General features: G+C 45.0%; 1 protein-coding gene across 3 annotated transcripts in view; it reads left to right on the top strand.

The window, feature by feature from the left end:
• trpm2 (transient receptor potential cation channel, subfamily M, member 2) overlaps positions 1 to 16600 on the top strand; it is a 39251-nt gene that overhangs the window by 6267 nt on the left and 16384 nt on the right. For 2 of the 3 annotated variants that reach the window (XM_061971490.1, XM_061971491.1), the window contains exons 7-11: positions 11866 to 12047; positions 14160 to 14292; positions 16081 to 16168; positions 16245 to 16329; positions 16414 to 16544. In XM_061971490.1, the coding sequence (XP_061827474.1) occupies positions 11866 to 12047; positions 14160 to 14292; positions 16081 to 16168; positions 16245 to 16329; positions 16414 to 16544 (619 nt within the window). Of the gene's footprint in view, positions 1 to 2204; positions 6228 to 11865; positions 12048 to 14159; positions 14293 to 16080; positions 16169 to 16244; positions 16330 to 16413; positions 16545 to 16600 lie in introns of those variants that run through there. The other variant, XR_009816485.1, reaches the window with a different exon arrangement.

The raw sequence follows: 16600 nt of genomic DNA, 5'->3' as shown, positions 1-16600 counted from the left end.
GTGGCACAAACATTCTATGTATGCGGTTGTTTAGGACCACAACCACAAGAAGTGCCACATGATTACGCCATTCCAGAATTAAATCCATCAGTTAACATTTGGCAACTAGGTGTTTTGGCAAACTCTACATAAAGCCAAAGCCTTCACCCAAACAGAAGGGCCTCATGTCCAAATGTCAGTTTGGCTCCCATTTCCCCCCAGAGGACAGAACTGGAATTACAAGCAACATTTCCCAACAGCTGAAGACCATCAGTAATCAGGAAGGCTCTCACCTGAAGCAATCAAATCCACTCTTTTTAAGTCTGCAGCTCCAGCTCAGACTTCAGGCCAACAAACCCTGCTCGAGGAGATTTTGCCAAATACAATAGAGACAACTGTTTAAAGAGACCAGGGTGGCTGACGGTGAGATTACTTATATTATTTTGATGTTTTTTGATTTGATGTGTTGAATTTATTTTAATTGCCAAGTGGTTGTTAAATGTTTAAATGCCAAATCCAAGCTGTTAAAGGTCACTATATGTACTTTTGGAAACACTTTTACTTTAAAAAATGGTTTATTGTAATTTGTTTATATTGGTCCCTAATTACTTTTGTATTTGTCCACCTTTTCCAAAGGTTTTTCACCTTAAAACTATTCAATGAAAAAAAAGAGACAATCAAGTCCAAAATAAATGGATAAACAGAGATTTGTCTTATCATTGGATTAAAACAAAGAGTGAAGTCCCAGTGAAACCCCTGGTCAAAAAGTCAAACCCTTTTCAAGTTAGGGGAGAAAACAAACAAAGAAAACATAACTTGACAGTGAAAAACCGATCCCCCACTGGACAACCAGGAAAAGGAGATCTGGACCAAAGATTTAAAAGTTAATTTCACCAAATTTACTCCAACTTCACTTGTGTCGTAAATATGGCTGACAAGAAGGTGCTTGACCAGCTAAAGATCGAGAGGACAACTGCAAAAGCATCATTCACCCGCCTTGTCAACAGCCTCACCAGGAACCATGATGACTTGTCTGAGGAGGAGCTCAGAGACAGTTTCAAGACACTCATCGCAGCAGTTGACAAAGTCATGGAAGCCAATGACAAGGTAGAGGCCAAACTTCTGACACAGCTAAAAGATGGAGAAACTGAACTCACCCAAGAGCAACAAGAAGATCTGGATAATACTTCAAGGGAGTGTGAGTCAAAGCGGGCAAAGGTCAAAGGTCAACTCCAGAAGGCCCTGTGGTACAAGTTTGGAAAAGATGAAATGTCCATAGCTCTTCTGGCAGCAGATGAGGAGTGTAGACGCACCACTGCTGTGGAACCGGAGGATATGAACCTGGATGGATATGAGTTCATGCTGAACCACCTGGAAGGACTGGTGAAGACTGCAAAGGAGGTGCATGGTCGGTGGAGACAATGGGTCCCTGAAGATACAGTAGTTGAAATTCTGACAAGCTTAAAAGGTCTGGAACTACAGACAACCAAGCTGGTTTCCAAGAAGGCTGACTTCATACAACAGAGGATAAAGGAAGAAGTCAGGAGGGAACCAATTGCTCCCAGTCATCCTGTGCCAGCCATCAAGTTGAAACCCACAGCCCTACCTAAATTCACTGGAAAGAAACGTGAATTCCACAGTTGGAAAAAAGACTGGGAAGCACTCCAGAGACAAGGTGAGCCAACTGGTTCCAAGGAGGTGAAGAAGGCCCAATTGCTGGACAGTGTTGAGGACCAGATCAGGAAAGACCTTCGTTTCACCACTCATAACACTGCCGATGACATCTTCCGTGTTCTAGAGAACCGCTATGGCAACCGGACTTCCATTGCTATAGAGATAGTGGAGGAGTTACAAAGAATGCAACCCGTCAAAAGTAACCAGCCGCGAAAAGTCGTGGAGCTAATCCAAGATGTGGAGAAGGCACTTCAAGATCTCAGTGAGCTTGGAGACACCGGTGCCATCAAAAACCCACTTGTGACCAAGTCTATTGAGGGGAAACTCCCAGGACCTCTCAGGAAGGAATGGCTCATCTATGCAGCAGACACCAGGAATGCTGTGATTCCAGCAAGCAGGTTTGACGGTCTCTTGGACTTCCTCAAAGAGCAAGAGAGCATATATGAGCAGCTGGAACAACTGGATGAGGAACCTAACAAGAGGGAATCGAAGCCTGAGCCAAGACATGCTAGGACAAAATCCACCAAAGCAAGTGATGACCACACTGGCTGTGTTGTCTGTGGAGATGGGAAGCACAGGAAGAAACTGTACTATTGCATGCAGTTCCGGGCACTTCAGCTTGCAGAGAAGAAGGCTGCTGCTAAGAAGTTGGGAGCATGCAAGAGATGTCTTGAAGTCCATGATGACAGTTCAGACTGCAAAGATGATTTCCTATGCACCAACCATGCCTGCAAGGATGAACATGCACCTGAGTATCATTTCTACCTCTGTCCAAACAAGAAAAGCAGCTCGGCACAGAAAAAGAGCAAACCTGGCTCAATGGATGGCAAAAGCAGGAGAACATACACAGAAGAACAAGAGAACTTTGTCAAGAAGCTTTCCCCAGAGCTGGCAAGGCAGTTTCATGATGCGTTCTCCAATGCTGCATCCAAGACGTTCAACACCACAAAAGTTAAATCAGGACTTTTAGCTGAAAGTGGATTGCAAGAACTGCCAGTAATGATGATGTTATTGGAGGTCACCGCAAACGCTGGAGAAAAGATTGGAACACTGATCGACCTGGCGTCCGACACCAATTACATCACCCACAAGGCTGCAGACAAACTGAACCTCAGGAGCGAAGACATCACACTCATTGTACATGGTGTCGGAGGAATGAAGACCATTGTGGAAACAAAGCGGTACCTCTTGAAGATCAGAGTGAAGACTCCAAGAGGCACTATGAAATCCCATCAATTGGTCTGTTATGGTCTGGACAGCATTGTAGACATCCATAAAAGTGTGGACTCCAAACGGCTGCAGAAATTATTTCCGGATGTCCCACTTGGAGCTCTGACAAGACCCGATGAAGTCAATTTGCTCATAAGTCACAGAGAGGGCCAGCTAGCACATCAACGGATCCGAGGTATCGGAGACCTTGTACTGTGGGACGGGCCACTGGGAATGACAGTTGGAGGCGCTCATCCTGAACTCTTTGAAGACCTCACCGTTTCCGCCCACATGTCCAAAACACACTTTGCGAGATCAATGAGGACTGCTGCTTTGAGGTATGAAGAACTCACTGGCCCAGCTTGTAAAAAACCTCCCAACACTCAGGTTCACGCCAAGTTCCAGAGGTCAAACACTTCAACCACCAACCGGGACTTCCTAGACTGGTGGAAATGGGACAGTATTGGTGCAGCATGTGACCCGAAGTGTGGAGGATGCCGCTGTGGAAAATGTCAACCAGGCGGCAAAGAAATTACTCTTGCAGAGGAGCGAGAGCTTGAAGTGGTAAAGGGTGGCCTCACCTATGTCACGGAGGACAACCACAGCAAAGAGCCACATTGGCATGCCAGGTATCCTTGGGTGGAGGACCCCATGTCACTACCAAATAATAGAAAAACAGTTGAGGCCACATTCCTGAGAACGGAAAAGCAACTTGCCAAAACACCTGAGTGGAAGGTGGCATATGCTGCACAAGTGCATGACATGATTGATCGACAAGCAGCCATCAAACTACCCAAAGACACCATCACCAAGTGGGATGGACCCGTTTGGTATCTCAGTCATCTCATTGCTCCTAACCCACACTCAGTCACAACTCCAGTGAGAATTGTCTGGAACAGCAGTCAAAAGTGCAGAGGCATCAGCATGAATGACCTGCTGATGAAAGGCCCTGACGTCCTCAACCAGATTCGAGCTGTGCTTCTCCGATTCAGAAGTGGAGCACATGCTGCGCTGGGTGACATCAAAAAGATGTATAACTCAATCTGGCTGGAAGACCAAGAAGTGCACCTTCACAGGTTCCTCTGGCGAGATGCAGAGAATGAGGACCTGGAGGAATACGCAATAACAAGAGTGAACATTGGAGACAAACCAGCAGGGTGCATAGCGCAGCTGGCAATGCGTGAAACTGCAAACCTCCCTCTCTTTGCCCATCTTGAAGAGGAGCGTCGAGTGCTTCACAACGACAGCTATGTTGATGACATCCTCACTTCCCACAACAACCATGACCAGCTAATCATCATCACAGCCAACGTGGAGAGGATCCTGAAGACCGGGGGGTTTGAGTTGAAGCCATGGGTCTTCACTGGGCAAAGTGGGAGGAAGGAGCGCTCTGAAGAGGAAAGGACAATGAAAAATACCATTATCTTACCAAACCAGATGAGCGATGATGACAACAAGGCACTCGGTCTGGGCTACAGAGTCGAGGAAGATAAGCTCCATGTCAGAATCGGAATCAACTTTTCAAAGAGGAAGCAAAAGATGCGGCTGGGTGAAGACCTTCTGCAAGAGGAAATCAGAGCCATGACACCCAACCCTTTGACAAGAAGAGAACTTCTCAGTCAAGTGTCAGGACTGTACGACCCAGTTGGCCTTGTAACTCCTGCCAAGCAGAAGGGAGCTATTCTGGTACGGAGGGCGTTTCAAGAGGCAAAGGCTGATAGCCGTCCAGTCAAAGACACGGGGGACATTGCACTCTCAGATGAACTCAGAGGTGATGCAATCAATCTGTTCGAGGCGTACCATCAACTCAGCAAGATCCTGTTCACCAGGGCTCTAACCCCCAAATGCTTCATTATTGAACCACCCTCGGCGATCACATTCTCTGATGGAAGTGAGCATGCTTACGGAGCGGTGATGTACCTGAGATGGATCACAGACCTGGGTCCCATCATCAGACTGGTTGAATCCAAAGCAAAGCTAACTCCCTTGGACCACAAAGGTGATGCTGTAAAAGCAGAAATGTGTGGAGCAGTGTTTGCCTCACGACTCAGGAAGTTCTTCAAACTGCACGGCCAAATCCAAGTCAGAAAGTGGTTTCATTTTGTTGACAGTCAAACAGTCCTCGGTGCAATACAGCGAGAAAGCTATGGCTATCAAACATTCTTTGCCAACCGGATCAAAGAGATTCAAAGCAGCACAGCAGTACAGGACTGGTTGTGTATCCCTGGGTCACAAAACATTGCAGATGTCATCACTAGAGGAGCAGGCCCTCAAGATCTGGATGAACATTCAGAGTGGAAAAATGGACCCGAGTTCTTGAGTCCGCCAGAAAGTGAGTGGCCAACCAAATCTGCTAAGGAACTAGCAACCACCGCCAGAGAGAGCATCAACAAGTTGCAGAGAAAGGCATTTGCTGCTGTGTTGACAAGGGCCGAAGCTCGGAAACAGTTCCTGGAAAAAGAACCCGAACACAATCGAAACCAACTCCAAACAAAACAGAGACGGCAACCAGGAGGGTCAATTGTTCAAAGCCTTGTGGATGTCAAACGGGTCAGTGTCCTGACCAGACTGGTCAAAATAGTTGCAATGGTCTGGAGGGCAGCAAAAAGGTTCTGTAAACAAGTTCAGGCTTTGCATGGCCCAAAGTGGGAGGCAGTCTACTCCAGAGGAGCCATCTCTGTGGAAGAAAGGAAAGATGCCCTGAGAGACATTTTTCTTGCAGCACAAGAGGGCGCAATCTTCCAAAACTCAACTACTGGCAGGCTGGTGGTGTACAAAGACCAGGACTCTGGTCTGTGGTGGACGAGTGCAAGCATCCGGGGTTTCCCAAGCTACTGTGCCCCCCTGACAAAAGCCCCAAAGGCAAAGACCAGCCATCCCAATTCAAGCAGCAGAAAGGAAAAGCTTCAAGCCACCGTTCTGCACAGAGACGTAAGACGGTTGGTTGTCCTACTACCTGCTGAGGAACAGGAATAGGAAATCTTGGCACAACCACCAAAACCAATCACGTGCACTTAGTTTGCCTACAGTCGGCGATCTTCCCGATGTATCCATGGAAAGATCGAGTGGGAGGTGTTTTTTCAAACTCTACATAAAGCCAAAGCCTTCACCCAAACAGAAGGGCCTCATGTCCAAATGTCAGTTTGGCTCCCATTTCCCCCCAGAGGACAGAACTGGAATTACAAGCAACATTTCCCAACAGCTGAAGACCATCAGTAATCAGGAAGGCTCTCACCTGAAGCAATCAAATCCACTCTTTTTAAGTCTGCAGCTCCAGCTCAGACTTCAGGCCAACAAACACTGCTCGAGGAGATTTTGCCAAATACAATAGAGACAACTGTTTAAAGAGACCAGGGTGGCTGACGGTGAGATTACTTATATTATTTTGATGTTTTTTGATTTGATGTGTTGAATTTATTTTAATTGCCAAGTGGTTGTTAAATGTTTAAATGCCAAATCCAAGCTGTTAAAGGTCACTATATGTACTTTTGGAAACACTTTTACTTTAAAAAATGGTTTATTGTAATTTGTTTATATTGGTCCCTAATTACTTTTGTATTTGTCCACCTTTTCCAAAGGTTTTTCACCTTACATCTATTCAATGAAAAAAAAGAGACAATCAAGTCCAAAATAAAAGGATAAACAGAGATTTGTCTCATCATTGGATTAAAACAAAGAGTGAAGTCCCAGTGAAACCCCTGGTCAAAAAGTCAAACCCTTTTCAAGTTAGGGGAGAAAACAAACAAACAAAACATAACTTGACACTAGGGATGGGGCGATAGAAGAAAGATAAACATATGTTTGAGTTTTACTTTTGCATCTCATATCACACATAACTGTGGTGCTTTCAAGGAACCTGTGTCATTATTGTTTAAAAACAGAGAAGGCTTAACCCAGTGGTCAACAACACAAAATGTTGAAAGAGCCTTATTGGACCAAAAATCTATCTGGAGCAGCAAAAAATTAAAAGCCTTGTATAAGTGTTATAATGAAGGCAACACATGATTTAAGTGTCTATATTAGCCTACTATCAAAATGACTTTAAGAGCCTTATATAAGTGTTATAATGAAGGCAACACATGACATAAGTGTCTATATTAGCAATATTAGCCCACTATCAAAGGCTGACGCAAAACTTCGTTGACAGAAATGTTGTATTTACATTTTTATTCCACACATTTTTGCAACATTTGAAATCATTATTAAAATGGGGGCTTCTCACAGGATGAGATAACTTCTGGAAATTACTGGCTCAGAATGGCCAAAGGTATAGATGTGTGTGCCCAAGTTTAAGCAAACAGCAATCTGTCTTCTTCTAAAGGATTTATTACAATCTTTGCAAGCTGGGTAATGTTTGCTTTGGTCCAGAACAACATGGCACACAAACAACTATGAGAAATGCAGCCAATATTTTATACAGATAATATGTCATGAGACATACAAATATAAAACAAATACATAGAGGACATCCATCCATCCATCCATCTTCTTCCACTTATCCGAGGTCGGGTCGCGGGGGCAGCAGCTTAAGCAGGGAAGCCCAGACTTTCCTCTCCCCAGCCACTTGGTTCAGCTCCTCCCGGGGGATCCGAGGCGCTCCCAGGCCAGCCGGGACATAGTCTTCCCAACGTGTCCTGGGTCTTCCCCATGGCCTCCTACCGGTCGGACGTGCCTTAAACACCTCCCTAGGGAGGCGTTCGGGTGGCATCCTGACCAGATGCCCAAACCACCTCATCTGGCTTCTCTCGATGTGGAGGAGCAGCGGCTTTACTTTTAGCTCCCCCCGGATGGCAGAGTTTCTCACCCTATCTGTAAGGGAGAGTCCCGCCACCCGGCGGAGGAAACTCAATTCGGCCGCTTGTACCCGTGATCTTGTCTTTTCGGTCAAAACCCAAAGCTCATGACCATAGGTGAGGATGGGAACGTCGACTGACCAGTAAATTGAGAGCTTTGCCTTCCGGCTCAGCTCCTTCTTCACCACAACGGATCGATACAGCGTCCGCATTACTGAAGACGCCGCACAGATCCGCCTGTCGATCTCACGATCCACTCTTCCCTCACTCGTGAACAAGACTCCGAGGTACTTAAACTCCTCCTCGTGGGGCAGGGTCTCCTCCCCAACCCGGAGATGGCACTCCACCCTTTTCCGGGCGAGAACCATGGACTCAGACTTGGGGGTGCTGATTCTCAACCCAGTTGCTTCACACTCGGCTGCAAACCGATCCAGTGGGAGCTGAAGATCCTGGCCAGATGAAGCCATCAGGACCACATCATCTGCAAAAAGCAGAGACCTAATCCTGCAGCCACCAAACCAGATCCCCTCAACGCCTTGACTGCGCCTAGAAATTCTGTCCATAAAAGATACATAGAGGACATAAGTAAAGGAAATTAAATGAGCTCAAATATACCTACAAACGAGGCATAATTATGCACTATGTACTGTACATAAAGCTAGCATAAATAGCATGTTAGCATTGATTAGCTTGCAGTCATGGATTCACCAAATATGCCTGATAAGCATCCAGCAAATCAATAAAATCAACAAAGCTCACCTTTGTGCATTCACGCACAGCATAAAAGGTTTGGTGAACAAAATGAGACAAAGAAGGGGTGGCATAAAACACATCTTTCTGTGGCAGCATCTGGGAAATTTGTACATGTAAACAAACTACGATGAGTTCAAGAATCGCTGAAATTAGTAGGACAAAACGGTGCTTGCCAAATACTCTCATCAGTGAAGCATGTATAACATAAACAGTGGGATTTCTAACAATTAGGAAGGTTTGTGTCATGTTTGTCCTCCTACAGAAAATATAATAAAACAAGTTCTGTACATTTTTTTGTACAGAACTTGGTGTTTGCCACTTGTCTGAGAAAAGTGCTATATAAATACAATTTTATTTGGTTATTATTATAATACTGATGTATTATTATTATGATTACTATTATTGACTAATGATAATCCTACATTTTTTAGCTCATCTCTACATTACACTATAAAGTAAGAATGAAAACTTGACAGATTTATAATCATATTTAAGTAAATAATAACAGATTGTATAATTAATAAAACTCACATTCTGACCGCTTTATTTTGAATTTGTCGGTGGAAAAAAAGAAAAGAAAAAGGAAATAAACAGAACTTTATTTAAAAAATTAAAAAAAATTAACATTAAGTAATTTAGGGTCAGGAGTTTAACAATAACAATGATAACAATAATAATAATAATAATAATAATAATAATAATACTCCTCTCTGAGCTGCCACCTTACCGTGGTAGAGGAGTTTGCGTGTCCCAATGATCCTAGGAGCTATGTTGTCCGGGGGTTTCTCTGCCCCCTGGTAGGGTCTCCCAAGGCAAACTGGTCCTAGGTGAGGGATCAGACAAAGAGCAGCTCGAAGACCTCGATGAAGAACAAACACAAAGGACCCAGATTTCCCTCGCCCGGACGCGGGTCACCGGGGCCCCCCTCTGGAGCCAGGCCCGGAGGTGGGGCACGATGGCGAGCGCCTGGTGGCCGGGCCTGTCCCCATGGGGCCCGGCCGGGCACAGCCCGAAGAGGCAACGTGGGTCCCCCCTCCAATGGGCTCACCACCCATAGCAGGGGCCATAGAGGTCGGGTGCAGTGTGAGCTGGGCGGAAGCCGAGGGCAGGGCGCTTGGCGGTCCGATCCTCGGCTACATAAGCTGGCTCTTGGGACGTGGAACGTCACTTCGCTGGGGGGGAAGGAGCCTGAGCTAGTGCGTGAGGTGGAGAAGTTCCGGCTAGATATAGTCGGACTCACTTCGACGCACAGCAAGGGCTCTGGAACCACTTCTCTTGAGAGGGGCTGGACTCTCTTCCACTCTGGCGTTGCCGGCAGTGAGAGGCGACGGGCTGGGGTGGCAATTCTTGTTGCCCCTCGGCTCAAAGCCTGCACGTCGGCTTCAGCGGTCGCGGAGGCAAAAACTCAGACATGGGAGGAGTTCGGGGAGGCCATGGAAAAAGACTTCCGGACGGCTTCGAAGCAATTCTGGACCACCATCCGCCGCCTCAGGAAGGGGAAGCAGTGCAGTGTCAACACCGTGTATGGTGGGGATGGTGCTCTGCTAACCTCGACTGCGGATGTTGTGGATCGGTGGAGGGAATACTTCGAAGACCTCGTCAATCCTACCAGCACGTCTTCCTATGAGGAAGCAGGGCCTGGGGAGTCTGTGGTGGGCTCTCCTATTTCTGGGGCTGAGGTTGCCGAGGTTGTTAAAAAGCTCCTCGGTGGCAAGGCCCCGGGGGGGGATGAGATCCGCCCGGAGTTCCTTAAGGCTCTGGATGTTGTGGGGCTGTCTTGGTTGACAAGACTCTGCAACATCGCGTGGACATCGGGGGCGGTACCTCTGGATTGGCAGACCGGGGTGGTGGTTCCTCTCTTTAAGAAGGGGAACCGGAGGGTGTGTTCCAACTATCGTGGGATCACACTCCTCAGCATTCCCGGTAAGGTCTATTCAGGTGTACTGGAGAGGAGGCTACGCCGGATAGTCGAACCTCGGATTCAGGAGGAACAGTGTGGTTTTCGTCCTGGTCGTGGAACTGTGGACCAGCTCTATACTCTCGGCAGGGTCATTGAGGGTGCATGGGAGTTTGCCCAACCAGTCCACATGTGCTTTGTGGACTTGGAGAAGGCATTCGACCGTGTACCCCGGGAAGTCCTGTGGGGAGTGCTCAGAGAGTATGGGGTAACGGACTGTCTTATTGTGGCAGTTCGCTCCCTGTATAATCAGGGCCAGAGCTTGGTCCGCATTGCCGGCAGTAAGTCGGACACGTTTCCAGTGAGGGTTGGACTCCGCCAGGGCTGCCCTTTATCACCGATTCTGTTCATAACCTTTATGGACAGAATTTCTAGACGCAGTCAGGGCGTTGAGGGGATCTGGTTTGGTGGCTGCAGGATTAGGTCTCTGCTATTTGAAGATGATGTGGTCCTGATGGCTTCCTCTGGCCAAGATCTTCAGCTCTCGCTGGATTGGTTCGCAGCCGAGTGTGAAGCGACTGGGATGGGAATCAGCACCTCCAAGTCCGAGTCCATGGTTCTCTCCCGGAAAAGGGTGAAGTACCATCTCCGGGTTGGGGAGGAGATCTTGCCCCAAGTGGAGGAGTTCAAGTACCTCGGAGTCTTGTTCACGAGTGGGGGAAGAGTGGATCGTGAGATCGACAGGCGGATCGGTGCGGCATCTTCAGTAATGCGGACGCTGCATCGATCCGTTGTGGTGAAGAAGGAGCTGAGCCGGAAGGCAAAGCTCTCGATTTACCGGTCGATCTACGTTCCCATCCTCACCTATGGTCATGAGCTTTGGGTCATGACTGAAAGGACAAGATCACGGGTACAAGCGGCCGAAATGAGTTTCTTCCGCCGAGTGGCGGGGCTCTCCCTTAGAGATAGGGTGAGAAGCTCTGTCATTCGGGGGGAGCTCAAAGTAAAGCCGCTGCTCCTCCACATCGAGAGGAGCCAGATGAAGTGGTTCGGGCATCTGGTCAGGATGCCACCCGAATGCCTCCCTAGGAAGGTGTTTCGGGCACGTCCGACCGGTAGGAGGCCACGGGGAAGACCCAGGACACGCTGGGAAGACTATCTCTCCCGGCTGGCCTGGGAACGCCTTGGGATCCCCCGGGAGGAGCTGGACGAAGTGGCTGGGGAGAGGAAAGTCTGGGCTTCCCTGCTTAGGCTGCTGCCCCCGCGACCCGACCTCGGATAAGCGGAAGAAGATGGATGGATGGATGGATGGATAATAATAATAATAATAATGTTGTTGTTATTATTATTATTATTATATTTTATATTATACATGTTTATTTATTAATATAATATTTATATAGTGAACATAATAATATTAATTATTATTATTCAATAAATAATGTTAAAGATCAAAATGGGGCCACAAACAAAATCTTGTTTAAGGCCACACAAAGCCGAGGATGACTCGGACCCACAAGCTCTTTGTCATCCCATACCTCTCCCGTTATCTTTTTGCAGCTTCACATTCCAGGAAGTGCAGGACAATACCGACCGGATATGGAAGTTCCAGAGATATGAGCTTATCAAGGAGTACAACAGCCGCCCTGCTGCCCCTCCACCTTTCATCATCCTCAGCCACCTTTACCTCTTCTTAAGGAATGTGGTGCTGTGCAGACCAACCCTTAAATCCAGGAAGTTTAGTGAGTGACAGATTGTAAATCCAATCTATTAACCTTTGGCAAAAAGGTGTTAAAGTACACACTAAAAAATGTTGGGTTAAAAAATAACCCAATATTAACCCGACTGCTGGTTCAGAAAAGGACAAACCACTTATCTGAGTTATTTTAACTCAACATTTTGGGTTATTCCCAACCCAACTATTGGGTAGCGCTCCAAGATCCAATAGTTGGTTAAAAATTATACATTTTACTGCTGGTTCGCCCTACTCCTTCCCAACTACTGATCAAAATAAAAAAATTCCCATTAAAATATACTCAAAAGCAAGATATGAGTGACATATTTTTACAAGAATTGCCGTGTATGGTCGTAGTAGTCCTAAACATGTCATGTCTGTGTGATCATGTTTTGTTTTAGTCATGTTCGGTTTTGTTTTTGGACTTTTTGTGCACTTTTGTTTGTTTTGTCACCATAGCAACCATTAGTTTTCACCTGTCACGTCACGCACCTGTTTCACGTTTTGAGTCACGCACCTGTTTTCACTAATCATGTCTGTAGTATTTAAGTTCATTGTTTTCAGTTTGTCTTTCTGGCGACATCCGCATTCATACCCCTGACACACTCTGCACACACCCTTATACCCTTGCTGCGCTTTTTCATGCCGTTTTCTCGTCCAAGTAAGTTTTCTTTATTCATGCCATAGTTTGCAAGTTTTGTTTCATTGTTCATAGTTTCTGCCGTTGTGCAAGTTTTGTGTTTATAGTCAAGTTTTGTACTTCCGTCCTTGTGCGCGCCTTTTGTTAGCTTCTTTTTTTGTAGTTATAGTGTTAAAATAAATCATGTACTCCCCTTCACGCCACATCTGGTCCAAATCTTTTGCACCTCGGGAGAACAAACCACGCCACAGTCCCAGTCGTGACAAAACAGCATGCTCAAATATTTTCATGTACATAAGATGTGTGATTGTAAATGTTAATGAGATTAATCCATAATAAAATTCCCTTCAAGAAAAAAGTATCTTTTTAATTTTAAAAAAGCCTTTTAACCAAAAATGCGTTACTCATTGAAAAACAACCCAAAAATGGTTCATCATTTTGAAAACCCAGAAATTGAGTTAAAATAATACCCTTATAACCTAAAAAACGGGTTGCTTTTCATAAAAAGAACTCCAATTTAACCCAACACTAGCAACTCATAAATTGGGTTATCAAAATAACCCAGCATTTTTTAAAGTGTGTAGTTTTCCTGTTAGCTCGAAGGATAAACAAAACACTATAAATGAGTTCCGTGGAGGTGTTGCATGTATATTAATTTGTGGTGAGTATCTGGATAACAGTGTAGTTTCATGAAAAATAGGAACCATTACATTTTAGTGAGAATTGACTTACAATTTCAGAGCACGTTATATGTTAAATAGTTCAATGTAAACATGATCATAGATTTTACGGTAAAAAAAATGGCCGCTTGTAAGAAAACAGTGGTACCATTATTTTCATTTACAGTGAAAAAAAACCTTGCAAATGCTACGGTAAAATTCAGGCAACTGAGCTGCCAGTATACACATTTCTTTTTATGGAGTACATAAAAAAATAGTTGATAGTTTCATACATGTATATTGTTTTATCACATTAATTACTCACTTTTACAAGTGACCATCTGAGGGCAGCCATAACTGCAAAGTGGCCCTCAGTGAAAACGAGTTTGACACCCCTGATAAAATTCATGGACTTTGACACTTGACGCCATCTTGCAAATGTGTTAACTTTTCCTACGTTAGCAAGTTAACACTAGCATGCTATTGTTTAATGCTAGCATTTTCGCTATGTTAAAACCTAAAAATCATGGATTTCCTTACTTGATGTCATCATGTAAATGTGTTAACTACTTATTTGTTAGCATGGTAACATTAAAAAAATATTATGATAACCTTAGCATTCAAACTTTTTTTTTTTTTTTAGCTAGTTTTGCATTTGTCTTATAATCAACTGCCCAAAATGAAGCAAGTCGGTCTTCACATTAATCTCCATCACACTAGGTCTCGGCATATTTCGCAACAACAATTCCTTGGGAATTTTCTAGTACATTCACATACATTTTCTAGTACAAATGGTTAAAATTCTGTTGTTTTTCCTAAGGGACTGAGCTTCCTCACAATGAAGAAGAGGAGCTGCTGTCGTGGGAGGCCTTGATGAAGGATAAATACCTGCTGTCCAACCAGCAGCAGCAGACTGAGATGATGGAGCAATGTATAGTGGACACGGCGCAAAAGTAATAATAAATCCTAAAATACAAAGCCCAAAACCAGTGAAGTTGGCACGTTGTGTAAATTGTAAATATAACAAAATACACTGATTTGCAAAGACAAGATATTTAATGTTCGATCTGGTTGTTATTTTTTGCAAATATTAGCTCATTTCAAATTTGATGCCTGCAACATGTTCCAAAAAATCTGGCACAAGTGGCAAAAAAGACTGAGAATGTTGAGGAATTCTCATCAAACACTTATTTGGAACATCCCACAGGTGAACAGGCTCATTGGGAACAGGTGGGTGCCATGATTGGGTATAAAAGCAGCTTCCATGAAATGCTCAGTCATTCACAAACAAGCATGAGGCGAGGGTCACCACTTTGTGAACAAATGCGTGACCAAATTGTCTAACAGTTTAAGAAAAACATTTCTCATTGAGCTATTGCAAGGAATTTAGGGAGTTCACCATCTACGGTCTGTAATATCATCAAAAGGTTCAGATAATCTGGAGAAATCACTGCACGTAAGCGATGATATTACGGACCTTCGATCCCTCAGGTGGTACTGCATCAAAAAGCGACATCAGTGTGTAAAGGATATCACCACATGGGCTCAGGAACACTTCAGAAAACCACTGTCAGTAACTACAGTTTGTCGCTACATCTGTAAGTGCAAGTTAAAACTCTACTATGCAAAGCGAAAGCCATTTGTCAACAACACCCAGAAACGCAGCCGGCTTTGGACTGATGCAAAGTGGAAAAGTGTTCTGTGGTCTAACTAGTCCACATTTGAAATTGTTTTTGGAAACTGTGGACGTCGTGTTCTCCGGACCAAAGAGGAAAATAACCATCCGGATTGTTCTAGGCGCAAAGTTCAAAAGCCAGCATCTGTGATGATATGGGGGTGTATTAGTGCCCAAGGCATGGGTAACTTAAACATCTGTGAAGGCACTATTAATGCAGGTTTTGGAGCACATATGTTGCCATCCAAGTAACGTTATCATGGACGCCCCTGCTTATTTCAGCAAAACAATGCTAAGCCACGTGTTACAACAGCATGGCTTCATAGTAAAAGAGTGCGGGTACGAGACAGGCCTGCCTGTAGTCCAGACCTGTCTCCCATTGAAAATGTGTGGGGCATTATGAAGCCTAAAATACCACAACAGAGACCCCGGATTGTTGAACAACTTAAGCTGTACATCAAGCAAGAATGGAAATAATTCCAACTGAAAAGCTTCAAAAATTGGTCTCCTCAGTTCCCAAAGTGAGTGTTGTTAAAAGGAAAGGCCATGTAACACAGTGGTAAAAATGCCCCTGTGCCAACTTTTTTGCAACGTGTTGCTGCCATTAAATTCTAAGTTAATGATTATTTGCAAAAAAAAAAATTAAGTTTCTCAGTTCAAACATTAAATATCTTGTCTTTGCAATCTATTCAATTGAATATAAGTTGAAAAGTATTTGCAAATCATTGTATTCTGTTTTTATTCACGAATTACACAACGTGCCAACTTCACTGGTTTTGGGTTTTGCACATCCATCCATCCATTTTCTACCGCTTGTCCCTTTTTGGGGTCGCGGGGGGTGCTGGAGCCTATCTCAGCTGCATTCGGGCGGAAGGCGGGGTACACCCTGGACAAGTCGCCACCTCATCACAGGGCCAACACAGACAGACAGACAACATTCACACTCACATTCACACACTAGGGCCAATTTAGTGTTGCCAATCAACCTGGGTTTTGTACATTCATAAGAAAATCAATAGAAATGAGTAATGTTTTCACATTCTCTATGTTGTTTTTCTCCCCTCAGAATTGCCACCATAACTGATAGGCTGGAGCGGGAAGAGGAGATGAGCTCTGCCATCTTGATGAAACGGCTGGCCCGACTGGAGGAGCAGGTTGTGATCAGATATTGCGCAATGACAAACAGCTGACACTCTGTGGCGCATGATTTTCATTGCATTGGATCTGCAGGCCATCCAGTCAGCCAAAGGCCTGCAGTGGATTATGGACAGTCTCAAATCAAAGGGTCTTGCTGTGAAAGACGAGCAACCGATCGGTCTGCTAACGTGTTTCTTCCTATTTCATTACATCACATATCATATAATTCTATTGTGAAAATATTTGTTCCTTTTTGCTGCAGCCGTACTTAAGGATTCGTCCGAAACGTCAGTGAACGAAGCAGATGGGTACCACGTCAACGCCCGCCAGTTCCATTACCCCGGCAGCAAAGTCACTCGCTTCCCTGTGCCTGAGGAGAAGGTGCCGTGGGAGGTATTTAACAATCATATTTCACCCACTGCTCCTCACCGCAAATATTTTTCTCTCTG

Source organism: Nerophis lumbriciformis, linkage group LG13 (genome assembly GCF_033978685.3).
Source record: "Nerophis lumbriciformis linkage group LG13, RoL_Nlum_v2.1, whole genome shotgun sequence".
Classification (NCBI taxonomy): Eukaryota; Metazoa; Chordata; class Actinopteri; order Syngnathiformes; family Syngnathidae; genus Nerophis; species Nerophis lumbriciformis.
Note: the sequence above shows the minus strand (reverse complement) of the source record. Positions and strands in the feature narration are given on the sequence as shown.